Below are 27,455 nucleotides of genomic sequence, written 5' to 3' on the forward strand. Positions count from 1 at the left end.
TGTCCCGTCTGGCCCCGCCCCCGGCACGCACAGCCCGCGTGGCCACGCCCCCTCTCCTGGCGTCAGCCTCTTCCGATTGGACGGCAGAGGGAAGGAGGTGTGGCGTCTCCAGACGGCCCCACAACCCTGCGCGGCGCCTCAGAGGGGGCGCGCTTGACTGACAGGCGGCGGCGGCGCAGTTGCGGGCGCAGTTGCGAGCGCAGGTGAGTTCCGGGCCGCCACCGGCTGCTTCTGTGGGCCGGGCCTCTCAGAGCATTGGCGACCCCAGCCCGGCTCCAGGCTGACAGGGCCTGGCCTCGCCAGGTACGCCAGACGCAGCGGCCAGGTGAGCGGAGTCCGGGACACCCCGGCCGCCGCCGCCGCCGCCCCTCTCCCCTCCTCCGGTCGGCGCCCAGGGGGGGCCTCTGGGCCCCAGCACCCGACTCTGAGCCCCCTGGGGGCTCGTGGCTTCTCCAGAACCGGGGCCGCCCCCCTCTCATTTCTGCCAGGGCCTGACCTAGCGTTGAAAGCATCCGCGTGGCGTCTCGCGTCTCGGGCGCTGACTTTTCTTTCCTCGGGCTCTGAGCCCTGACGTGCGTTTTTTTCTTTCGGAACAAAAGATGACCACTTCCCTGCGGTGCTGAATTAGAGTCCCAGCGCCGACTGCCTCACAAATAATGGCCCCCAGCTTCTCCGCGAGGAGAGGCGCGTCTGATGTTTTGAAGCCACGCAGGAGGGTTTGAGCCAGGGGACTCTTTCTCGGTGCTTGCCGGCCACCCCACTGGACCTTCACGGGTCTGGTTTTCCTCCTTCGGCAGGTCTGTCGCTCTACCCTCTGCCCCTTCCACCCCGAAGATGCTGTGAGGATAAAGTTTATTTGAAAAACAGGTATCAGCAAACGCTTAGGAAATACCTAAATGCATAAATAATGGCTTCTAGGACTTTTAAGAACCCCTTAAGTAACAGTAGTTTTTCTTTTCTCAGTGTCATCCCTTACTTTGAGAACTACCTCTTATTAAGCAGTTACTATGTGGCAGGCCCTGGGCAAAGCATAATCTCATTGAATTCTCCCAGCAATCCTTTGAGGTAGATTGTTTTTCGTTTTACAAATGAGAATGCGGAGTCTCCGAGGGGCAGTGCGCGCCTCAAGTTACCCAGCTAGGAGGTGGAACAGAAATTGGTTGCAGGTCAGTCTCTGCCGCACGGTTTGCACAGGGCCTGGCACAGTAGGAGTGCAGTAGATGTTTGCTGCTGCAGCAGCTGCTGTTACATCTCATTGGCTAGGGGGAAGGGCCGATGGGGGCTGTCTGGGGTTCCCCTTTCTGGAAGACCATTCCGAAGCAGGGCAGCATTTCTAGAATGCCTTACGTTTTCTCTGGAACAGTTTCCACTGAGATTGTTCTTCTTTTCCTTGGGCTGGAAAAAATAGTAGACTCAGGACTTCTTGCACCAGCCTTTTATCTTTGGTCAAAAGCCATATATTAAAGTCTCAAAGTCTTGCCCTCTGCAGACTGGTTCAGCCAAACCCAGATGCACGTGCACTCACTGGATGCAGAGTCCCTGTCAGATGATGGAGAGGCTCCTTGGGAATTGCTGCAGGAGTCCAGGGGGTCAACGTCTGCAGCTCTCACGCTCTCAGAGGTGGCTCTGAATCTGCCCATCAAGCAGCCCATCCACCAGGGGGTACTGGACACTACTAAGGAAAGGGCAAGAAGGCCAGGGGCATTTCTGGACCCTCGTCCTCAGCTGAAGTCCCAGGGTACAGATGAGCTGCTCCCACCCTTGCTCCATGAGGCCAGAGGACCCGGTGATAACAACCACCTGTGCTGTGGCAGATCTAATTGAGTGCTGTTTAGCAAAAGGAATGCTGAAAAAGTGGCAGCTATGAATCTGGCAGTAAGTGGCTTTGCAAAGAGACTGCAACCCAAGTCTCACTGGGCCCTTTTAAGGGTAGGATGAGACTGTCTCTCAAAAGGACCCTCCCAGAAATACAGGTTCTATGCAGTTCAAAGATGAGTCCAAGGTCTTAGTCTTGTTTGAGAGTTCAGTTGTTTTAAGAAAATGTACAGATTCAACCTAGGTTTTGGTTGGTTTCCTATCTCCTTTCTGGAGCCAGATGAAATGTTGGCTTGTTTCAGGGTTCAGGGAGCATTCATGTCCGGGTGGATTTGGGATCCAGCAAAGTGGTACAGTTCACAGCCCAGCTATAGTCGGCATCCAATAAATGTATTTCTTGGATCAATGTATTCAACAGATTCTTAGCATTTACTATATGAAGCAGGCACTGTTCTAAGTGCTTGAAATAAGTCAGTGAGCAAAAGAGACAAAAAGATCCCTGATTAGTTGAGTGTATGTTCTCACAGTAAAGTATGTAAAGTGTGTTAGAAGATGGTAAGTGCTGTGGAAAAGAAAAAAAATAGAGCAAGACAAGGGAATCACCTCCGGGAGGGTGGCAGCGTTGAGTTGCAAATTAAAATTAGCACATTCTGGTTTGGGATTTAGTTGGAAACATGACAGATAAAGCAGTGGATTGAATGATAGGCCTTGGGTTCCAGTCGCTGCCTGGTGGTTTTAGGGGTCTGTAAGCTTGAACTTTATTTTACGAAAGCTTTTATTTAGAGTGTACACCCTGAACTCAAGTCCTGATTGTGGGGTATTTAACAGTGATGAAAGAGCCAGGCTGTTCTTAGCTTTTTATCTTAGCAAGACAAACAAATATCCAACTGGTTCTCATTAGCATGAAGGAGGAAACTTGGAGAAGCCATGCACGTTGACAACAATTTTTTTTTTTTTTTTTTTTTTTTTTTTTTTTTTTTGAGATGGAGTCTCACTCCGTTGCCTAGGCTGGAATGCAGTGGTGCGATCTTGGCTCACTCCAACCTCCGCCTCCCAGGTTCAAGCGATTCTCCTGCCTCAGCCTCCTGAGTAGCTGGGATTACAGGCGCCCACCACCACACCTGGCTAGTTTATGTATTTTTAGTAGAGATGGGGTTTCACCATGTTGGCCAGGCTGGTCTCAAATTCCTAACCTTGAGTGATCCGCCCGCCTCAGCCTCCCAAAGTGCTGGGATTACAGGTGTGAGCCACTGTGCCTGGCCAACAACAAACATTTAAAGACAGGAAAGTGGCAGTGCTGTTTGGCTCCAGTGAGCAGTCATGGCTCAATAAACAGAAATTTCAGGAGAGCCAATTTCCATTGATTATAAAGACTTAGGTTTGAAGCAACTAGAGCTGCCCTCTGGGAAAAGGGTGATTTTATCATCAACGACTGCTCAAACTGGGTTTGGAGAACAACCCAGTAGGGCTTTTACAGAGCAGAGTTCTGCCTTAAGGGGAAGGTGCATAGTTTCTAAACCCCTTTAAACTCTGAGATTGCATAGGGGAAGGCAGCTGCAGATTATGCTGCCTGAAAAGAGAGGATCTGATTTCAGGCCCCAGAAATCATGATTTTCCTAGTTCTTAGTTTCCACATCTCTAATGTGAGTTTTTTCTAAGGTTTCTAGTCTGAGCTTCGAGACTGAGTTTCTGCTCATGCTTACTCACCACCGAGTGTGAGGCTTTTAATGACCTGGGCCAGTGACTGGCTCCAGCCTAGGGTAGCCCCAAACCCATGCCTTCTCCAATTAAGGGACTCTTCCGGACAGAGCTCAGAGCAAAGCTCTGTAGCAGGCTTTGGGCTGCAGGGAGGTACTGTCATATCCTATACTGAAGGAAGTTAAGCTGAGCAGAAAAATGCTCTGAAGAATGACTCAGAAGAGGCTCTTGTGAGGAAGCTTCCTTGGAGTATGCATGTTTGGATTTGGGGAGGTGAAGGTCGTCCCCATGCCAGGCTGGTTGGGGCTGTTTGTGACATCGTGGAGCTGAGTGTTCAGAGCATGGGCTTCAGGGCAGGTAGTCATGGGTTCGAATTCTGGCTCTGCAGCTCAGTAGCTGTGTGACCTTAGCCAGTTATTGCACCTCTCTGAGCCTCGGTGTCTCCATCGTTAGTGATGGAGATGGATTTAGTTTGGAACCTTGCCACCTCCCAGGGTGGTTGTGAGGTCCAGTGAGGTCACATGTGAGAACACCAGACTAAGAGGTTAGTCTCAGTTCCAATATTCAGGGCCATGGGGCAGGGGGCAGGGCGATGAGGAGACACAGAAGTGTGTGGGCAGCAGAGACTGTGGAGGTGCGGAGGCATGGGGAGGCCTGAGGGCTCTGCTTCGAGAGTCAGAGGATGGTGGCCTCCAAGTGAGGACTGGGTTAAAGGAAGGGGTGGGTGTGTCTGGGACTTAGGGAGAATGCTGTTGTGTGGAGGTAGAGTGAAGACAGCAGGAGGGAGAGAAAGGGTGTGCGAGGGCCAGAGGGGAATGTGGAGGGGGTGGGCACACACCCTGTGCAGGGCTGGGGGTGTGAGATGGCTAATGTGGTTGGGGTCAGCGTGGGCAGGACTGTGGGCATCGTTGTGTGGGTGGGAGGCCCAGAAGTGTGGCCCTCCCCATCCTGAGGGACTGGTTCCTCGCTGGGAGGAGGAGGATGTAGCCAGGACCTCTGGGAAAACCATTAGTAACAGGCACCAGAGGCAGCCAGGTCCAGATGTACTGCCTACCTGGGACCGCAGGCTGTGCTGGCTGGTCCCTCCCCTGCTCCTTCTCAGGCCTTGCCCCTCCGCTTTGCCCCTGTGGGTGGAGTGGCACTTCCCCCTCCCTGGAGGCCCAGGGAAGGAAAGCTGCCTTCATGAGCCTGAAGCATCTTTTAGGTCTCCTGGGGCCAGCAATGGTGGGCTCTTTGCCAAAAGTCTCAGGCCTTCCTCCTCCCATCCTGTGCTCTCCTGTCCCAAGAGAGGAGGCTCTGGTGGGCCGGGAGGGCGGGGCACACCCTGCACCTTGCTGACTTGTCGTACAGTAGGTCCTGCGCTGCGCGGCTGCACCTGGGAGCACGTTCTTTCAGCTGCTCAGGTGTCTTTCCCTTTTGGCCTTTATGAAATACCTGCTGTGCACACTCCATATGTTTGCACAGAGGCACAGGTGGGACGGAAAGAGTGGGGAAAGCAGACACAACCTGCTCGCTTCCTGCTGTGTTGCTTCCTGTCTGGGACCTTCCATTCCTCCTCTGTGAGATGAGAAACAGCCGCCCTTCCCCGAGAGAGTGGGTGAACGAAGCCCTGGGTACCAGGTCTGGAGGCTCAGTGGGTGCTGGGTGCTGGATCCTGCGATGGGGCTGCCTGTTCCAGAAAACCCGCTCCCTGCTCCCACCTCAAAGGTGAGAAAGGGAATCTATCTTTTTAAAAAGTCAAACTTAAGAAAAGTTACAAGAATACAATGAACTCCCACATACCCCTCACCTAGATTCACCAATTAGTAACGTTTGCCTTTTCCCCTAAATATCCCAGTGGGAATTAACTAAGAATAAGGATGTTATCATACATAACCAAAGGGTGAGTTCCACCTTTAGAAAGTTGTGTTTTTTTTTTTTTTTTTGAGACAGGGTCTTGCTCTTGTCACCCAGGCTGGAGTGCAGTGGCGCGATCTCAGCTCACTGCAACCTCCGCCTCCTGGGTTCAAGCGATTCTTCTGCCTCAGCCTCCCGAGTAGGTGGGACTACAGGTGCCCACGACCATGCCCGGCTAATTTTTGTATTTTTAGTAGAGATGGGGTTTTACCACGTTGGCCAGGTTTGTCTCAAACTGCTGACCTCAGGTGATCCACCAGCCTCAGCCTCCCAAAGTGCTGGGATTACAGACCTGAGCCATCACTCCTGGCCTAGAAACTTTCACATTGATGGAATCATGTGTTTGTTTCCCAGACCTACCATAACAAAGTACCACAGACTGGGTGGCCTAAACAACAGAGATTTATTTTCTCACAGTTCCGGAGGCTAGAAGTCTCAGATCAAGGTGCCGACAGGTTTGGTTCTTCTGAAGGCCCTTTCCTTGGCCTGCAGATGGCCATCTTCTCACTGTGTCCTGGCTTGGTCTTTCCTCTGTGTGAGTCCAGATTTTCTCATCTCATAAAGATACCAGTAAGATTAGATTAGGGCCTGCCCTAAAGATCTTATTTTAACTTAATTACCTCTTTAAAGACATTATCTTCAAAGATGATTACATTCTCAGGTCCTGGTGGTTAGAACTTCAGCATATGAATGGGGGAGAGAGAACAATTCAGTCCGTAACAAATACTATGATCTAATAGGCAGTCCACACTCAGGCGTGCCGGTTGTCCTGGGGATGTTCTCTGTGGCATCCCCCCGCCTTGACCCACAATCCAGCTTTGTTATGTCTCCTCAGTGTCTTGCCTGGAACAGTTTCTCAGCCTTGGTGGAGAAGGGGAAACTTCAAGTTGCAGGGAAGCAAAGGTGCTCAGCAGGAATGAGGGTTCAGAAGCGCAGGCTGCCCCAGGACAGGGAAGCTGTTGAAGGGTTTGCTCTAGTCCATGAAGTTGCCTTTCCTGGCTTTTTCTTTGATGTCAAAAGCACCAGGAGGTGAGCTTAGATCTCAAGAAGCACACCAAGAATCTGTGCCTGAGTCCCCTGCTGTGTGTCTGACTCCATCCCCATGGCGCCTGTTCGTTGCTGGGCTGGTTGGCCTGCAGAGCCCTGAGTGGTCTCATGGAGGGTGCCCTTCTGAGTGACCTTGAGCATGTGACTTCTATTCCTACCAATTTCAGTGTCCTAATGTATAAAACAGCCAGTGACACAAATTATAGTAAACATTTTTTGAGCATTCTTGTCATGCAAATCAATAGAAAATCTGAGCCACCCAGAAAGTCCATGAGGCTCTAAGTCTTTCAACTTAGTGTTTACTGTGCATTGGCTCACTTCATCTTCTCAGTAACCCTAGGTGCTGTCATTGTCCGCATTTTATGAATGTGGAGACTGAGCGATTTATCTAAAGTCACAGACTTGCAAGGGGCAGAGTGAGGTACTGAACCCAGGGCTACTTGTCCCTGTAATTTCCTTCCATAGTGACCGTCACCTCCTGGAATAATGTATGTGCAGCAGCTGACCCTCAGTGAGTGTAGGAAAAGGAGGTGCTGGTGGTGATTATCACCTCCCTAGTGTCTGCTTGCAAGTACCCTGAGGTTGAAGTATGGGACTCTGTATCCTACAAGAGCAGGGCCTGTGCCTGGCTGTTTCCCAGCACCCCAAGTCACTGTTCCTAAGGAGGTACATGGTCAGTATTGGTTGGGTACCAAAAGAAAGCAAAATGATAACTTTCAGACAGCTGAGATGTGCGCCCTCTTGTCGACCCCCATGCTTCAGATATTTTAGGTCCTGTGTGTGGAAGTTTTTTTTTTTGTTTGTTTTTTTGAGACAGAGTCTTACTCTGTTGCCCAGGCTGGAGTACAATGGCGTGATCTCGGCTCACTGCAACCTCTGCCTCCTGGGTTCAAGCGATTCTCCTGCCTCAGCCTCCTGAGTAGCTGGGATTACAGGCATGTGCCACCACGCCTGGCTAATTTTTTGTATTTTTAGTGGAGATGGGGTTTCACCATGTTGGTCAGGCTGGTCTCAAACTCCTGACCTTGTGATCCACCCTCCTCGGCCTCCCAAAGTGCTGGGATTACAGTTGTGAGCGACCGCGCCTGGTCCTGTGTGTGGAATATTAAGCACCCAGTGTTTTCTGTACTACCGCCCTTTTTCCTTCATAGAAATGATTTTTAACCATTAATTTAAAAAATGTTAGTAAACCTTAAATTTTCCATGTTGCACATACTGATATACTGCTGATAGGCAGATAAATGTATATACTGTTTCTAAAGGGAAGCTTATCATTATCTATTCAGAGCCTTCAAAGCACACACTTTGACCAATAATTTTTTTTTTTTTTTTTTTTTTGGTCAAAGGTGTAGGCTGGGTGTGGTGGCTTACACCTGTACTCCCAGCACTTTGGGAGGCCGCGGTGGACAGATCACTTGAGATCAGGAGTTTGAGACCACCCTGGCCAACATGGTGAAACCTCGTCTCTACTAAAAATACAAAAATTATGTGGGTGTGATGGTGGGTGCCTATAATCCCAGCTACTCAAGAGGCTGAGGCAAGAGAAACGCTTGAACCTGGGAGGCGGAGGTTGCAGTGAGCGGAGATAACGCCACTGCACTCCAGCCTAGGCGACAGACTAAGACTCCGTCTCAACCACGATAACAACAAAAAAACAGTCTGGGCGCAGTGACTCACGCCTGTAATCCCAGCACTTGAGAAGCTGAGGCAGGTGGATCACCTGAAGTCAGGAGTTCAAGACCAGCCTGGCCAACGTGGTGAAACCTCATCTCTACTAAAAATACAAAAAGATTAGCCGGGCGTGGTGGTGTGTGCTTGTAATCCCAGCTACTTGGGAGGCTGAGGCAGAATTGCTTGAACCCAGGAGGTGGAGGTTGCAGTGAGCTGAGATCACACCACTGCACTCCAGCCTGGGCAACCAGAGTGAAAACTCCATCTCAACAAAACAAAACAAAAAGATTTAGTCAAAATTTCACATTCCTGGTGGCTTGCACCTGTAGTCCCAGTACTTTGGGAGTCCAAGGCAGGCAGATTGCTTGAACCCAGGAGTTCCAGACCAATCTGGGCATCATGGCAAAACCCTGTCTCTATAAAAGAAAAATTAAAAAGCAGCCAGGCTTGGTAGTGCATGCCTGTAGTCCTAGCTACTTGGGGGACTGAGGTAGGAGGATCACCTGAGCCCAGGGAGGTAGAGTCTGCAGTGAACCGTGATCACACCATTGCACTCCAGCCTGGGTGACAGATTGAGACTTGTCTTAAAGCAAAACAAAAGATTCATATTCCAAAATGTTTCTCAGTGCCTTCTTTATAATGGCAAAACATACATACACAAAATACAAAAATACCATGTCCTATGATGGATAAATAATTCAGTAAGGGGTTGTATAGCTTAAATTATATGTGGTATAATATTATTCACCTATTAGAAATGAAGCTGAAAAGAAATTTAGTGACATTAGAAATATATAAACCAAAAAAAAGCTGTATACAAATTTATTGTTTATATTGCAGTTTATTTTTAAAATTTATATATCTGGTTGGGCGTGGTGGCTTAAGCCTGTAATCCCAGCACTTTGGGAGGCCCAGGCAGACGGATTGGTTGAGCTCAAGAGTTTGAGACCAGCTTGGGCAACATGACGAAACCCCATGTCTACAAAAAATACAAAAATTAGCCAGGCATGGTAGTGTGTGCCTGTAATCCTAGCTACTCGGGAGGCTGAGGTGGGAGGATGGCTTGAACCTGAAGTGGAGAGTGCGTTCAGTCGAGATCACACCACTGCACTCCAGCCTGGGTGACAGAGCGAGACTCTGTCTCAAAAAAAAAAAAAAAAAAAAAAAAAAAAAAAAAAAATTATATATTTGTACATGTAAATAAGACTTACCAAAACCAAAAAGGTAACCATATTTTTTTTCCTGTACAGCAGGATTACAGGTGATTTTTATTTCATTTTATGTCTGTGTCTGTTTCCAGCTTCTATGGAGGTATATATCAAATTTATGAAAACCAGGTAAAAATGCCTTTAAAATTTTCAGGGCAAGTAGGAGAAGATGAAAAATTTGAATACAACGTGGAGGTAAATGAGGCAAAAATGAATATTGAGAGGGCCGGTCATGGTGGCTCATGTGTGTAATCCCAGCACTTTGGGAGGTGGAGGTGGGCAGATCGCTTGAGCCCAGGAGTTCAAGACCAGCTTGGGCAACACAGCAAAACCCTGTCTCTACCAAAAATACAAAAATTAGCAAGTCTCATAACCTGGTCTCTAAATAAATAAATAGATAAAAATACAAAAAACAGGTATTGAGGGCACTTCTTGGCCCGTGTGAGTCACCTGGAGAGGTGTGCTTAGGAGCCATCCAGGTAGCAGCTTTGGGGACTTCCAGGACCACTCACATGCTCCCACCCCTTCTCTGAAAACCACCCTGTGTAGGCTCAGAGCAGTGCCTGGCACAGGGGCCTGGAGAGCTCCAGGGAACGGAGGCTCTGTCCCCTAAGGTGCCCTCAGGAGTTTGGGGAAGAGCAACATATCTAGGAAGCCAGATGCACACTCTTCTTCTTTTCTTATTTTGGAAACTTGAAAAACCATTAAAAGTAACCAATTTAGGTATTCTTTTTTGTTTGTTTTTGTTTTTAGGAGCAGAGGTTTAACAGGCAAAAGAAAAAGGAAAACAGCTCTCTCTCTAGTGAGAGAGAGGAGACTTCTGAGAGGAAAAGCATTTTTTATTGTTTTTTGATTTTGGTTTTGTTTTAGAGATGGGGTCTTGCTCTGTTGCCCAGGCTGTAGTGCAGTGGCACAATCCTAGTTCACTGCAGCCTTGAGCTTAAGGGATCCTCCCTCAACTTCCCAAAAGCACTAGGATTACAGGCGTGAGCCACTGTGACTGACCTTATTAGATTATTAGATTAGAATGATTATAACACAGTCATTCAGGAAGCAAATATAGGAAGAAAAAAAAAGGCAACACAAGTTCATTGTAGAAAATGCAGAAAAGCAAAAAGGAAATAAAAATCACTTGGCTCTATCCTCCATAAATGATAATAGCATCCTTTCTCTAGGCACAAAACACATTATTTCACCAAAATAAGAGTTTGCGATAATAATTTTTTTTTGTTTTGTTTTGTTTTGTGTTTTGTTTTTTTTGAGACAGAGTCTCGCTCTGTCACCTAGGCTGGAGCGCAGTGGCGCGATCTCGGCTCACTGCAAGCTCCGCCTCCTGGGTTCGTGCCTTTCTCCTGCCTCAGCCTCCCGAGTAGCTGGGACTACAGGTGTCCGCCACCATGCCCAGCCAATTTTTTTGTATTTTTTTTTTTTAGTAGAGACGGGGTTTCACCATGTTAGCCAGGATGATCTTGATCTCCTGACCTCATGGTCCGCCCGCCTTGGCCTCCCAAAGTGCTGGGGTTACAGGCGTGAGCCACTGCGCCCAGCCGTTTTTTTTTCTTTTGAGACAGGGTCTTGCCCTGTTGTCCAGGCTAGAATGCACTAGTGCCATCATAGCTCACTGCAGCCTCATACTTCTGGGCTCAAGCCATCCTCCCATCACAGCTTCTTGAGTAGCTGGGACTACAGGTGCATGCACCACCATGCATTTTTAAATTTTTTGTAGAGATGGGGTTTCACCATGTTGCCCAGGCTGATCTCAAACTCCTGGGCTCAAGCAGTCCTCCTGCCTCGGCCTCCAAGAGTGCTGGAATTACAGGCATGAGCCACCCAACATGGCCTAATAGTGTTTTATAACTTTGTATTTTGGGGCCATTCAGCAAATATTTTCTGAGAAGTTACTGTCTTTTTTTTTTTTTTTTTTTTTTTTTTTTTTGAGATGGAGTTGCTCTTGTCACCCAGGCTGGAGTGCGATGGCACGATCTTGGCTCACTGCAACCTCTGCCTCCTGGGTTCAAGCGATTCTCCTGCCTCAGCCTCCCTACTAGCTGGGAATACAGGCTCCCGCCACCACACCCAGCTAATTTTTGTATTTTTAGTAGAAACGAGGTTTCACCATGTTGGTCAGGCTGGTCTCAAACGCCTGACCTCAAGTGATCTGCCTGCCTCAGCCTCCCAAAGTGTTGGGATTACAGGCATGAACCACCGCACCCAGCCTGACTTGTTTTACTGAGCAGGTGTCTTTAGGGTTCATGTTGTAGCGTGTGTCAAAATTTCCCTTTTTAGGCTGAATCATATTTCATTGTATGGATATATCATGTTTTGTCTATCGATGGGCACTTGGTTTGCATTGTGTTTTGGCTGTTGCACATAATGCAGCTATGAACATGGGTGCACAAATATTTCTTTGAGTTGCCGCTTTTAGTGCATTTGGGTGTATACCCAGATGTGGATTGCTTAATAGTGTGGTACTATTTTACAGTTCTTGAGGAACCGCCATACTGCATTCTGCAGCAGATGCACCATTTCACATTCCCACCAACAGTGCACAGGGCTCCAATTTATCCACACCCTCACCAACAGCCAACACTTTTTTTTTTTTTTAGATGGAGTCTTGCTGTGTCACCCAGGCTGAAGTGCAGTGGTGCGATCTCAGCTCACTGCAGCCTCCGCCTCCCAGGTTCAAGTGATTCTTCTGCCTCAGCCTCCTGAGTAGCTGGAATTACAGGCGCCTCCCACCGCACTCAGCTAATTTTTGTATTTTTAGTAGAGACAGGGTTTCACCATGTTGGCCAGGCTGGTCTCCAACTCCTGATCTTGTGATCCGCCTGCCTCAGCCTCCCAAAGTGCTGGGATTACAGGTGTGAGCCACTGTGCCCGGCCTCATTCTGATTTAAAATGCTTTTAATCAACTTTATTGAGGTATAATTTATATATAATAAAATGCACGCACTTTAAAGATACAGTGCACATGATTTGACAGGTGTATACACTTGATTAAACCCCACACCAGACAAGATCTAGAACATTCCAACACCACAGAAAGTTCCTTCTTGTCTGCAACATAGCTCTACCCTTTGCCCCAGGCAATCACTGATCCAGTTTCTATCATCATAGGTTAGTTTTGTCTGTCTTGGAATTTTATATAAATAGAATCATACGCGGTGTATATGTTTTTGTATCTGATTTTTTTTTTTTTTTTTTTTTTTTTTTGCTCAGTTTAATGTTTCTCTAAATCCGACTCATGATTTAGAGCAAGACTCTGCACCACACAGATCTGATATCAGGGCCACACCTGTTACAAACTAGCCAGGTGGGCCGAGCACGGTGACTCACGCCTGTAATCCCAGCACTTGGGAGGCTGAGGCAGGCGGATCACCTGAGGTCAGGAGTTTGAGACCAGCCTGACCAACATGGAGAAACTCCATCTCTACTAAAAATATAAAATCAGCTGGGCATGGTGGCACATGCCTGTAATCCCAGCTACTCAAGAGGCTGAGGCAAGAGAATTGCTTGAACCCGAGAGGCGGAGGTTGCGGTGAGCTGAGATCGCACCATTGCACTCCAGCCTGGGCAACAAGAGCGAAACTCCATCTCAAGCAAAACAAAACAAAACTAGCCGGGTGATTGACCTTTGCCAAGTTCCTGAGTTACTTAAGTTCCAGTTCTGTTTCTTCATCTGTAAAATGGGAGTGGTGAGAATACATTCAGGGCTGTTAGCCACAGGGCTGATTTTTCTCTCTGAGGTTGCAAGAATGTAAGTCCAATTGCACTTGCAAATCAAGAGTGAGCCTGTTAAATTAGCCGGGCGTGGTGGCACACACCTGTAATCCTAGCTACATGGGAGGCTGAGGCAGGAGAATCGCATGAACCCGGGAGGCAGAAGTTGCAGTGAGCCAAGATCACGCCACTCTACTCCAGCCTGAGTGGCAAAGTGAGACTATCTCAAAAAAAAGAAAGGGCCAAGTTATAACCTGCCCACTCCCTCCCCGGCCACGCGACTGGAGAGATGATCACATACCAAAAATGTTAGCAAAACCCACACCACTGCAGCATAAAATAGTTTAGGACCAGTGCCAACTCAGGGCACATGGCCTCAGCAGAAACAATGAAAAAAACTAAAAAACCTGGCTTCAAATGAGGAGGTTTGGAATTTGGAATCTTGAAGCTGTCCTTGTCATGTGACTGTTTTAAATGGTAGCTTCTAACTGCGTCTCCCTCTTTGAGCTGTCCACATCTGGGAGACTGTGACCTGCCAGTGAAGTGTGGGTAGTGGCAATGTGTGGATGAGCCTGGTTGTGCCTGCAGCCTGGGCCTGCTGAACACTTGAGGGTCAGGGGTTCTCAGGAAATCCCTGACAGCTCAAAGGATGGCCTGAGGGGCCTGGTGGCATGTGTGGAAGGGGCCAGGCCTTCCTGTCTAGAGGGTCAATGGGCTGTGGCAGCCTGATGGGACAATAGGAGAGGCCCTGCAGACCCGTCCAGCTGACCTGTGCAGATTTCCTCCTGGGGAGCACCAAGGTAATGCCTCAGCAGTGACTAGTGAAGGCCAGCACTCTTTAGGAGGGGCTGCCCCTGTGTGCCAGCTCTGCCTGAGCCTTGGCCAGCTGGCCCAGGAGTGATGTGGTGGTATTGCTCTCTGGCTGCACAGGGAGTAGTCTAGCCTGTGGACATCCCCAATATCCCAAAATTCGTTCCTCCCAGGAGGAATGCTGGGCCCTTTTTAGCTTCTAGTTGGTGCTAAGAGTGATTTTAAAAAAACGAAACTGTCTGGGCACAGTGGCTCACACCTGTAATCTCAGCACTTTGGGAGGCCCGAGTTGGGAGTATTACTTGAGCCCAGGAGTTCAAGACCAGCCTGGACAACAAAGCAAGACCCCGTCTCTACAAGAAATTTTAAATAAATTAGCTGGGTGTGGTGGTGCACACCTATAGTCCCAGCTACTTGGGAAGTTGAGGTGGGGGGATCACTTGAGCCTGGAAGGTCAAGGCTGCAGTGAGCTGTGATCATGCCACTGCACTCCAGCCTGGGCAAGCGAGCAAGACCCTGTCTTAAAAGTAATAATAACAGAACTGTGTGAAATGCTCTGGTTCCTCCCCCAGGCTCCTTGCCAGAGGCCTCCACTCACTCCAGACCCCTGTAGCCCATCGCTGTCAGGTGTCAACGAAAGATGCGAATGCTGGCCGCTCCCTGTGGGCTTCGTGTCACCCAGAGGTAAGCCCATGGCCTCCTCTCAGGTGGGTCCCTTCAACATGGACTGAGGAGGACACATGGATTTTTCTCTTTAGATGAAGGAATGGAATTGTGATTATGGGGGTTGTTTTTTTTTTTAAGTCCTTATCTCTTAGAAAAATACAGATGGAATGTGATCGCCTGTGTGTCTGGGACTTGCTACAAAAGCAAGAGGAAGCAGGAGGTTGAGATGAAGCAAGATTGGCCATGAGTTGTTAATCGATGAGTCTAGGTACATGGAAACATGGAAGTGCGTTATATAGTTTGGTCTACTTTGTTTTCTCCTTTTTTTTCTTTATGCTCATCTTTAATGTGACACTAAGTTCTGCCTGCTTTTCACATTTACATTTTCTATAAGTTAGAAAGCAACTGAGCGGGCCCTTAGGATCTGACCAACTTGAGGTTCAGCTCTAGCGCCAGCATTCCTGTGAGACCTTAGACAAGAAGGAGCCTCTGTTCCTTAGTTTGTGAAATGGGGCTAATCACAGCTGCCTCAACGATTGCTGGGAGAGTTTTTCATAAACGAATGCACAAAAAGCACTTAGCTTAGTATCTGACACCTCATGAGTGCTAGTAACTCATGTTCTGAATGAGAATCTGGCCAGTTGACCCTGGCTGACCATTTGGGACAGGGAGGGGCATGTAAGGAGGAGTCTGGGGGTCCACCTCTCAGATCAGGTGGGTACACATGCGGCTTCTGCCTTTGTTTTTTGTTTTTGTGTGTGTGTGTTTTTTTTGGGATGGAGTTTCGCTCTTGTTGCCCAGGCTGCAGTTCAATGGCACGATCTTGGCTCACCACAACCTCTGCCTCCTGGGTTCAAGCGATTCTCCTGTCTCAGCCTCCTGAGTAGCTGGGATTATAGGCATGTGCACCACACCCGGCTAATTTTGTATTTTTAGTAGAGACGGGGTTTCTCCATGTTGGTCAGGCTGGTCTCGATCTCCTGACCTCAGGTGATCTGCCGGCCTCGGCCTCCCAAAGTACTAGGATTACAGGCATGAGCCACCGCACCCGGTCTTTTGTTTTGTTTTTAAGACTCATGCAGTCACAGAGGCTTCTGCCTTTGGTTAAAGCAATCTTGGCTCCAGTTACATCTTTGGTTGGTTTGGACCTTATTTGGCAACAGTTTGAAGCTATAATCAGCAGTCAGATTCCTGGATTTGATTCTGCTAAAATACCGTAGGCGAAGCAGTTATTTAGTTACTCATTTTTAAATGTTTTCTTTTGAAATAATTATAGATTCACAGGCAGTTGCAAAAAATGCACCCTAAGGTCCTTTGTACCTTCACCCAGTTTCCCCTAATGGTAAGAGTAACACATACTTTTTTTTTTTTTTTTTGAGACGAGGTCTTGCTCTGTCACCCAGGCTGGAGTGCAGTGGCATGGTCACGGCTCACTGCAGCCTTGAACTCCTGGGCTCACATGATCTCCTACCTCAGCCTCTTGAGTACCTGGGACTACAGGCATGCACCAGTGTCCCAGCTAATAATACATCTTAGTATGTCTGTAGTACAGTCAGTAAAGTGACATTGGCATAATCCATGGAGCTTATTCAGATTTCACTAGTTCTGTAGGCACTCATGTGTGTTCAGTTCTTTGCACTTTTAACACACATGTAGAGCCATGTAACCACCTCACACTCAAGGTACAGAGCTGTTCGTCTTCACCAAGGTGCTCCCTTGAGGGAAGCATTTATTTTCTAAGACAGATATCTTTTTATACCCTTGATTTAAAAGAAAAAGAAACGCAGAAGAATGTTGGGAAAGATGTTTGCTACTTGTTATCAGTGATTTATTTTACTTTGTGCTTTCTTGTTTGAGTTTTGTTTTTATGATGAACATGTGTCAGTAAAGCAAAAGCAACAGAGCTTTTTTTTTCATCTCTTGAAACCCATCACCCAGCTGCACCACTGTTGATGTTTTGGCAAACACAGTTCCAGACTGTTTTCTAGGTTGTTCTCCTGCCTTTCTCTCTGACTTTCTCCCTACTCTCAGAAGACATTCTCTGGAGGCAGTGCTGCATGGCCTGCTCCCATGGGGGTCTGGTGTTCAAACCTCACTCTGTGGGGGGCTCCCACAAGACGTGGGATAAGTGGTCTGCCAGCACTTGGCCTCCCAGAGGCTCTTGAGAAGACCAATGTCAACGTCTGCTGCTTGCCTTTTTGAAACCCAGCCTTTCTACACTGCCCCCTCCTCTGCCTGTATCCTTGGATGGACATGGATTTGGCCTCCTCTAACAAAACGTCTGTGGTTTTAGATTGTCTGGTGTGCAGCTCCCTGCATGCAGGCAGGACTCCCGTGTCTTCCCTACCAATAATTCTGATCACGATACCTGTCACCTGCCATGGGCTTTCCCTACATTGGGGACTACACCAGGCATTTGACAGACATTGTCTCCGTGACCTAGGAGTGACCCACTGGGGCAACTTTTATCTTCTTAGACAAGGAAAGTGATGCTCAGAGAGGTTAAGCAACTTCCCCGGGTTACCAGCTGGTTTGTGGCAGACCAGGACTCAAGGCCAAAGTCATGTACTTAACCAGTCACCTCCCCACCTCCTGCCAACACTGGCTGCCATTAACCCAGGATTGCTTGTGTCTTCTCATAGGTGAGCCCAGGCCAGGATGGGGGACTCCAGGGACCTTTGCCCTCACCTTGACTCCATAGGAGAGGTGACCAAAGAGGACTTGCTGCTCAAATCTAAGGTAAAGGGTCAGACCTTACGGGGCCAGGGCCCACACCCAGGGCTGCCTCTTTCCTGGGGTGTGGACATTTCTGAAGCAGTGGAAAAACTGATTCCCTGACAGTCTCTGCTCAGCCTTCTGTGTAAATGGAAATGCTGGCATCTGCTTGGGAGGCCACCTTCCGGAGGCTCTGCCCTAATAGCCATTAATTATAGTTTAGACCAGGCCATTTGGGAACCACTAATGCTTTCTGTCCATTAGCTGTTGGGGCCGGTGCACAGAGCTTCTCCAAGGCAGGGAATGAATGCTGCTTTCCAAGTCCAGGAGCGTTTTTACACATGTGGCTCCATGAGGGCTCAGGGAAGCCTGAGCAGGAAGCTGGGCCTCTTCTCAGAGTAGGAGGATGCGTTGCCATCCTTTTGGTGTTGTTAAATGAAAATTTTTGAAAAGGTAATACTTGAACATGGTTACAAATGAAACAGTATAAAAAGATAAATGTCAAGAAGTCCTTCTCTCTCCCCTGTGCCCACCCTCCCCAGCCCACCCTCGGGTAAGCACTTATTCTCTTTTGTATGTTTTCAGTTTCTTTATGTGAATACAAGCAGATAAACTCATTTTAAGTTTTGCCCTTTCTTACATAAAAGTTGGTATACGATCCTCTCTGTTTTGTAACTTGCTTTATTCACATGACAGTGTATCTTGGAGCTCTTTGGACGTCAGTGCATAGAGACAGCTTTCTCATTTGTTACCTTGAAGCTGCATCATATTTCATCATGTGGCCACAGTGACTGATGCTCTCTGGGTAGACACCTGGACCCTTTGCAGCCTCTTGCCGACACACACGATGCTGCGATGAATGGCCTTGTAGAAAAGTCATTGCATCCATGGGCAAAGCTGCATGCAGGCATGTTCCCAGGAGTGGGATTCCTGGGCATATTGGCACCTAATGCTGGTCGCCTGGCCTCACTGCACCAGCAGGTCCTTGGTGGCCTTTGGCCTGAGCTGGTTTTGTCATGGGGCCTGGCATGGGAGCGGTTCTTCATAGTGTCTATAGCTGCTTTTGAAGTGACTTCGCCTCTTGCAGCATGAAGTGGGGCAGAGTGAGGCCCAGATGTGTTTGCACTGTCTGATGCTGGGTTTCTCTCTGCTGCTTAGGGAATCTGAGAGCAGGGAGGGGATGAAGCAGGTGGGAGAAGAGAGGTGGAGCACAGGAAGGTTTGCCCTGGGACTGGCAGCCGTTCAGAAGCCTGTTAGTGCCTCTAGAACAGAGACTGGGCTTGTCTGGGGTGCTCTGGGCCTGTGTGTCAGAGATCACGACTTCAGCTCCTCTCTGGGTATCCAGAAAGTTATAAAATAAAACCAGCACCGTTCTAAAATACTCAGAAAGAGCAAGGATATGAGCAGGTCCTTCCCAGTAAAGGAGGTAGAAATGACAAGAAACTTTCGGAAAAAGATGGCTGACTTTACTCTCATGCTTATGGATATTGCTGATGAAACAGGATGATACCATTTTGCAGATGGGTGGAAAGAGACTGATCCCATTCATAGCTGACAGTTGTGGAGAAAATGAGCCATTCACATTGTGGTAGGGCTGGGAATTACTGTAACTTTTAGGGTAAACGATTCTGCTTCTGGGAATTTATCCCGTAGAAATGTAATCACCGGTTATAAACATATGATACAGCAGTATTTATTGAGCATTATTTGTATAAGGGAAAAACTGGTGGCACCTGAATATTCCTCAAGAAGGGAATGGGTGAATCAATTATGGTGTGTCCAGAGTGTGCAGTTATCACAGAGGAATGAAGTCTTCATGTACAGACTTGGGTGAGCCTCAAAGGAGACACAGGCACATTACAGAGAAATATGTATCGCATGATCTTATTTTTACTAAAAATCACCCCCTCAAGATCCCAGCATACATGTTTTATGTAAGAAGAATGTACAGAGGGAAATATTTCATATCATACATAGCATATAGATGTCATCTGAATTGTTATAGCAAGCATTTGATACTTTTATAAATCAAATAACTGAAATGGAAAAAAAAAACCTGGGAAGAGGAGGGTGAATTGTGAAATCAAAAAATCACGAGAGAGATGACAAATTCAGGAAGGTTTGGGGCTGCGGTTTTGAGTCTGCTAAGCAGACTGATCTCCTGGCACCCACAGCATCCTCTGTGAGAGACCCTAAACCACAGAGTGCAGATCTCAGGTTCATCGTATGGGACAAGCTGCTTCACTTCAACCCCATGTTCAGGCTTTTTACAAACACAGCTGGAATCTGGGTGTAGTGACAATGAGAAGGAGGCCATGGAGGCCTGGGAGCCGACATGGCCACCCTGGGGGAAGCCAGGCTTCCTTGGTGGGAGGTTTGTGACCTTGCTGCACTGGGGTCCAGGCTCACTGGCTTCACCTGCTGACCTTGCTCTGTGACAAGGGTGTGACCTCTCTGAGTCCCCGTTTCTCATCAGTGAAAGGGGGATGTTGCTGGGCCCTGCTACAGAGACTGGAGGGGATTATGTGAGCAGTGTGTAAAGAACTCAGTGGGCTGGGCGTGGTGGCTCACGCCTGTAATCCCAGCACTTTGGGAGGCCGAGGCGGGTGGATCACGAGGTCAGGAGATCGAGGCCATCCTGGCTAACATGGTGAAATCCCATCTCTACTAAAAATACAAAAAATTAGCCGGGTGAGGTGGCGGGTGCCTGTAGTCCCAGCTACTCGGGAGGCTGAGGCAGGAGAATGGTGTGAACCCGGGAGGTGGAGCTTGCAGTGAGCTGACATTGCACCACTGCACTCCAGCCTGGTTGACAGAGCGAGATTCCATCTCAAAAAAAAAAAAAGAAGTTTCTTTTCTCTCACAGAACAGACCACAGGTAGGTAGGACTGATAGGGTAGCTCTGCCATTCTCAACATGTGACTTTCATCCTGAGTCCAAGGTGGTTGCTTCACCTCCTGCCATCACATCCACATTCCAGCCAATGGTAGGAGGAGAAAGACCAAGGGTAGCACACAGCGCAGAAGTGGCACACATCGGTTTTGCTAGTTTGACTAGAACTGAGCCACGTGATCATGATGGAAGCTGGAAAACGTCATCTGCAGCAGGCTAGCTGTGTGTTCAGCTAAAATCCATGCATCCCATTATTAAAGTAAGGAGGAGAGAAAGGATTCCAATAGACACAGAGCAGGCTTTGACGCCCAGACCACCAGAAATCTGGGCGTTTCCTGGGGTTTACCAGGTCTAGTGAACTCTTCATTTATACTAGGCCCTGTGAACTCACAGGGGTAGGCAAAACAGACCATCCCTCTTTCATGGAGCCCTTGTCTAATGGAGAGAAAGGCTGAAATAATTCAGTGCAAGAAAGGAAGAGTAGAAGGGGTGGGAAGAGAGCATGTTAACGAGTCTCTTACATGATTTTATTTTCCAAGATTAGGTTATAGACACTAAAATCATAAAATGTTGATTTGAAAGTGTTTTTACAGGCAAAGGATAGAATTCAAACAGTAAAGTATAAAGTGCTCCCCTGGGAGCCTAATTTGGACAGGTAGTCTGGCGAAGGCCTTTCTGGGGCCAGCGCTTGAAGCTGAGACCTTCTGAGTGCATGTCCGCCAGGTGGGGCCCTCCAGGCAGGAGCAGCCCCAGTGCTCAGCCCTGCAACGGGCTCCTCATGCCTGCTTTTTCTCTCTCCTCTCAACCCACACAGGGAACCTGTCAGTCATGTGGGGTCACTGGACCAAACCTATGGGCCTGTCTCCAGGTAAAAGACCCTTGTGGCCATCAGGGGTATAGAGCTGCTTCCACCTGTTATCAGCACTGCACAGGCTGGTGCAGTGGGCTAGACTCTGGACTGGGAACTTCCATCCCTAGTGGGCACTGCCAGAAACCTTGGGCTGGGGCACAGGGGCACAGGACTCCAGAGTCAGCGAATCCTGGGCTGGCCATTCTGGCAGCAATTAAAAATGACAGGAGAAAAAAGTAGGTTGGAGAAGGCTCTGGACTGAAGACTCCCTTCTTCATAGGGCAGTATTCTAGCTTGGCATGCATATGTGTGGGTTGGCGTGGGTGTCTTGGCTTTGAGGCCTGGCACTGCTGCTCAGCAGCGTCTCTACCTGGGCCAGTCTCATTTTTCTCCCTGGACCTTCATTACCCATCTATGAGAAAGGAAGGGGCTGCAACACTGACAGCTGACAACCGTCCTCGCCTCATGGAGTTAGGATAGAACTGGACAAGACGGATGCTTGTGACTGGCCAGGAGACAGTGTCCGGGAGAAGCTGGAAGGGTTTGGGTGATTACTGGTTACTAAAAAGAGTAAAAGTAGACGTATGAAAACATGACAGTTTCCCCTGAGTGGTAGAATTATGGGTAATTTTCTTTTTTTTCTCTGTAGTATTTAAAAAATGTTTCCAAGTATGTATTTTTATAGTCATACTAAAAATGACTGTTACTTAAAATTTCTTTAAAAAAAGAACCCATGAGTAAAAACAACAAAGACAGCAGCAGCGAGTGAAGACAGCCAGTCAGTCTTTGCAGAAGCACAGGGGCCCCCAGTGGGATTCTGGCGTCTTCTGCTCAGCCCTGTCACTCAGCACAAAGTAGATGGCAAGACACTGCGTATCCAGGGGGCAGCAAGAAGGGCTAGATGTTATCTCCTGGGCTGTTACAAGTGCAGGACGTGGTCCTACCTCATAGAAGCCACAGTCCCCTCAGGCAGATGTGGGAGCCTGATGCAGAAAATGGCACGTGCTTTCTGAGTCGGCCACATGATATGATTCCACTGTTTTCGCAGAAGGCCCTGCTGATCACAGGTGGCAGTGACAGCAGGCACTCCTGTAGGAGTATGGCATTGGCATTGGCTACTGGCTAGCATGGAGGCTCACATTGGAAGCACTGAGCGGGCCTTGGAGGATGGGTAGATTTGGGATACGAGAGTGCGAGGGCAAAGGCAGTGTTATCAGGGGCATGTGGGCCCTGCTCTGGGGCCCTGGGTTGGTACTGGGTTCCCATTACCTGTGACCCTTGTTTCAAACACCTGGTCCCCATTCATCATCCCCCATTAGAAAATGGCTGTGAGGCCTAGGATCCCCACCAAAAACATAGGTCCCAATAACTGACCCCACTTCACATGGGGTTTTTGTGGAGGGAGGGGGTCTTGGTCCCAAGCAGCCAGGCCCCAGCTGGGACCCCGCCTGGGCTTCTTGCTGGAGAGCAGCAGCCCAGGGCATACTGCTCGTCTCACTCAGAGGGCAGGGACACTGTTTACTGTCCATCACTGCCCAACAGAACTTCAGGTGTACGGACCTGCAGACCCGTGTTCCTTTGAGATGGCAGAGCCTCAGTCCCTTGTGGTCCCTGTTCAGGAGAGGTGGGGGCACTGACTTTGGGATGGAACCAGAGACACTGTTGACACCATCCTTTTGGCAAGCTCCAGTCCACTCTCCTCCCCTCTCTTCCCAGGTTGCCTGCCCCTATGTTGGCTGCGGAGAATCCTTCGCTGACCACAGCACCATTCATGCACAGGTGAGTGTGGTGGCTGAGAGTATGGGCCCTGCAGTTAGATGGCCTGGGGTTCAAACCCCAGCTCCACCTTCCTACTCTGGGCTTGAATGGCTGGGGCAATAAATGATGTAATCCTAGCATGGCTTCTGCAAAGAAGCAAGAGAGAATGCAGGTAAAAACATTTTGCATCTGCACCATTTGATAAGCAGCAGCCCTCAGGGTCCTGACCGGGGGTGGTTAAGCAAAATTTGAGCGTCTGGCCTCTGTCCTGACAGGGCCTCTTACTGAGAGGCTGGGGAGCAGAGCAGCCATTACAGGTTGGGGCACTTGTTAGGCCAGAGTACCCTGGACCTTGTTTTGGATATTACCCTCTAGGCAAAAAAGCACAACTTGACCGTGAACCTAACCACGTTCCGACTGTGGTGTTACGCCTGTGAGAAGGAGGTGTTCCTGGAGCAGCGGCTGGCAGCCCCTCTGCTGGGCTCCTCCAAGTTCTCTGAACAGGTAACCTGTGTGGTGGGCTCTGGTTGTTGGCGACACTGTGTTGAGGATGAGGCAGTGTGACCTGAGCATCCGTGGAGCATGGGTCAGTAGGTCCCAGAGGTGTCTGCTCCTGGGTCAGTATGTTTTCAGGTGACTTTGAGGAGCTCACATCAGCACATGCTCACTGAGCCCAACTCTGTGCTGAGGCATGTGTGAGACCATGAAGGTGCAGAGGTGACTGAGAGTAGGGCCTCCCTTGAGGAGCTTGGAGACCATGGGGTGGCTGTGTGGAGTGCAGGGATTGGGGTGGGCCCAGGGCCATGAGGTGAGTGTAGACCCTTCCAGGCCTTATGGAGAGGGTTGACAAGGTCACAGATGGCCTCTGGTCCTCCCAGATCTGAAACCATTCCGAAGGGAATTCCAGGTAGTTGCTACAGCACACTTCTCTATGGGAAATGCCCAGAAACCACCTGGGTAACGCCAACCAGAGAATGGTCCTTTGATCAACAGTGTGCTGTGCAACCTTAGAGATGGCGGGTCAGCAAGCCTATGACCTGGACGGCCCCAGGCCTGTCCTCAGGGAATGGTCAGTAATCCTGGATGGCAGAGCTGCCTGCTAGAGGAGAATCCAGGACATGTGTACAGCATCTGCATGGCTCTCTCCTCCATTTATTTTATTTTATTTTTATTTAATTTTTTGAGACCGAGTCTTGCTCTGTTGCTCAGGCTGGAATGCAGTGGTGCAATCTCAGCTCACTACAACCTCTGCCTCCTGGGTTCAACTGATTGTCCTGCCTCAACCTCCTGAATAGCTGGGATTATAGGCGCCCACCACCACGCCTGGCTAATTTTCGTATTTTTAGTAGAGTCAGGGTTTTGCCATGTTGACCAGGCTGGTCTTGAACTCCTGACCTCAAGTGATCCGCCTGCCTTGGCCTCCCAAAGTGCTGGGATTACAGGCAGGAGCCACCGCACCTGGCCTCTCCTTCTGTTTAGACAGTCACATGATCGGGCTCAATATTGCTCAAAATGCTTATTGAATGCATTTGTGAACTTGGTAGATGTTTATGAATTTTTATAGAAAAGGCTATAAAACAGTATATGCAATATCTTGTTTTTGTTGTGCATGTGTATTAACAGTTAAAAGTCTGTATAATATAGGCTGGGCGCCATGGCTAATGCCTGTAGTCCCAGCCCTTTGCTGGGCCAAGGCAGGAGGATTGCTTGAGCCCAGGAGTTTGAGACCAGCCTGGGCAACAGAGTGAGACCCTGTCTCTACAAAAAATAAAATTAGCTAGGCATGGTGGCGCATGCTTGTAATCCCAGCTACTTGGGAGGCTGAGGTGGGAGGATCACTCGAGCCCAGGAGTTCAAGGTTGCAGTGAGCTATAGTTGTGCCACTGCACTCCAGCCTGGGCGACAGAGCAAGACTCTATCTCTTAAAAAAAGTCTACGTAGCCCAGGCGCGGTGGCTCATGCCTGTAATCCCAGCACTTTGGGAGGCCGAGGCGGGCGGATCACGAGGTCAGGAGATCGAGACCATCCTGGCTAACACGGCGAAACCCTGTCTCTACTTAAAATACAAAAAATTAGTCAGGCATAGTAGCGGGCACCTGTAGTCCCAGCTAGTCGGGAGTCTGAGGCAGGAGAATGGCATGAACCTGGGAGGCAGAGCTTGCAGTGAGCCAAGATTGCACCACTGCACTCCAGCCTGGGTAACAGAGCAAGACTCCGTCTCAAAAAGAAAAAAAAAAAGTCTACATAAGATACATACAGACTATTAACAGTAGTTCTCTCAGGAAAATGGGATTGCATGTTTATGTTTCTATTTTTCTCCAAATTTATTATAAATAAAATATTTTTTTTTATTGCCAATAAAAAAATGCAAGTCAACAGCTGGGCACAGTGGCTCATGTTATCCTAACACTTTGGGAGGATCGCTGGAGCCCAGTAGTTTGAGACCAGCCTGGGCAATATAAAAAGGTTAGCTGGGTGCTGTGGCATGCACCTGTAGTCTCAACTACTGAGAAGGGTGAGGTGGGAGGATCCCTTGAGCCCAGAAGTTGGAGTCAGCAGTGAGCTCTGATTGTGCCACTGCACTCCAGCCTGGGTGACAAAGCAAGACCCCGTCTCTAAAAAAACACAGACACACACAAATCAAGGAGTTCCCAGGGCAAGGCCACCAGTCCTATCTCTTTTCACAGTGCCTTCTGCTCAGCTGGACTAGCTCAGCCCAGTAGGGCCTTCTGGGCAGTAGGGCTGGACTTCCAGCCCTTGGGAGACACCTGGGCCTCTGACCCCAGCCCCTCTGTTCACTGTTTTCCTCACTTTGGGTCTAACACAGGACTCCCCGCCACCCTCCCACCCTCTGAAAGCTGTTCCTATTGCTGTGGCTGATGAAGGAGAGTCTGAGTCAGAGGATGATGACCTGAAACCTCGAGGTAATGGCCCCCACAGCAGGGGAAGCTGATGGGCTGGGCTGGGGGCCCTCATCTGGAGGCTGGAAACCACAGAGTCTTGGTCTCTATTTGCACCTGCTATATGGGCAAGGAAGGATGGGGTGACGGATAAGCTGTTTAGCATGGTGGCTTCACCCTGGAAGTTGGCTGGCCTAGCTAAGGTTCTGGAGAGCCAGCTGTCTTGTCCCCTCTCCCAGCTGGGTGACCCTGGGCAGGCCGACCCCTCTGCTGTATGGTCTGGACAGTGGGCCTGGCTGGGTGGAGGGGCAAAGGAGTTCATCTGTTTAAAACACTCAGGTAACCACAGCTGTTGTGAGCAGGAACCACGTTAATTTACTGGGAAGATTCCTGGGGTAGAATGCTTCCACCATGTCCTCTTCTTGGGTCCTGGGCAGTTGAGAGCCACAGCTTTGTGCCAAATGTGACTTGCAAGGTTTCCTCGGCGGGGCAGGGTGCTCACCTGCTCTTCCCCTTTGTGTTTATTGCCCAGGCCTCACGGGCATGAAGAACCTCGGGAACTCCTGCTACATGAACGCCGCCCTGCAGGCCCTGTCCAATTGGTAGGTCGACACTTTGTCTGAGGGCTGAGAGCTGTCCCTGGCAAAGCCCCGGAAACAGCAGCGGTAGCAGCCCCCAGCCTGTTGCCCACAAACATGTATAGGATGCACAGCAAAATCCCTGAAAGCATGCATACCCTTTGACCCAGCAATCCCCCCAGTCGGAATGTATCCTGAAGAGAGAACCGGAGATGCTGGGGAAGTTGTACATGCAAGGAGGCTCAGCGCTCTGTTGTTTATTGGAAAGGATTTAAAGGTCCATCTGCAAGGGAGTATAAATTCTCATAGCCCTTGCAGCAAGTGCAGGAAAAATGGCACAAGACAACATGCATTGAAACAAGAAGGGGTTCAGAATCTGGTGAGTGGGGGAAAAAGGAGGTTATAAAGCATTGCATGGTACAATCCCGTTTTATGGGAGAAATGCGATTTTCCATTAAGGATAAGGCTGTGAGCTCCATGAGGCCAAGGATGTCTCCTGTGTCTGACATGCTTCTCCTACCCAGTGGAGATTAGAGATGCAGTATATGTATGTGGGAGGGAGAGAGGGAATGGGTACAAATGCGTAGAAGAGTCTGGAAGGCTATGTCCCAAAATGTTCCTAGTAACTATCCTCAGGTGGCAGGATGCAGGTCAATTATTGTTAATAATTGACCACACCCAGGCTGGGCGCAGTGGCCCACGCCTGTAATCCCAGCACTTTGGTAGGCCGAGGCAGGTGGATCACAAGGTCAGGAGATAGAGACCATTCTGGCTAACATGGTGAAACCCTGTCTCTACTAAAAATACAAAAAACTAGCTGGACGTGGTGGCACGCACCTGTAGTCCCAGCTACTGGGGAGGCTGAGGCAGGAGAATCGCTTGAACCCGGGAGGCGGAGGTTGCAGTGAGCTGAGATCATGCCATTGCACTCCAGCCTGGGTGACAGTGAGACTCCGTCTCAAAAAAAAATTGAGCACACCCGATCCGTTTTAACTTTAATAACCTCTTTAAAGGCCCTGTCTTGGCTGGGCACCGTGGCTTACGCCTGTAATCCCAGCACTTTGGGAGGTCAGGGCAAGTGGATCACCTGAGGTCAGGAGTTCAAGACCAGCCTGGCCAACTAGTAGAGCCCGTCTCTACTAAAAATACAAAAAAATTAGCCAGGCATTGTGGCATGCGCCTGTAATCCCAGCTACTCGGGAGGCTAAGGCAAGAGAAGCACTTGAACCCG

General features: G+C 49.1%; 1 protein-coding gene across 1 annotated transcript in view; it reads left to right on the top strand.

Moving 5' to 3' along the window:
* Positions 1-143: 143 nt before the first annotated feature.
* The window catches only part of USP20 (ubiquitin specific peptidase 20), a gene marked incomplete at its 5' end in the record, with an annotated part of 46,156 nt that continues 18,844 nt past the window's right edge, over positions 144-27,455 (top strand). The window contains 8 exon segments of the mRNA NM_001133175.1: positions 144-303; positions 14,438-14,549; positions 17,174-17,270; positions 20,953-21,006; positions 22,705-22,767; positions 23,122-23,250; positions 25,574-25,670; positions 26,179-26,248. Of these exon segments, the coding sequence (NP_001126647.1) occupies positions 17,190-17,270; positions 20,953-21,006; positions 22,705-22,767; positions 23,122-23,250; positions 25,574-25,670; positions 26,179-26,248 (494 nt within the window).

The sequence above is a fragment of the Pongo abelii genome, chromosome 13, assembly GCF_028885655.2.
Source record: "Pongo abelii isolate AG06213 chromosome 13, NHGRI_mPonAbe1-v2.0_pri, whole genome shotgun sequence".
Classification (NCBI taxonomy): Eukaryota; Metazoa; Chordata; class Mammalia; order Primates; family Hominidae; genus Pongo; species Pongo abelii.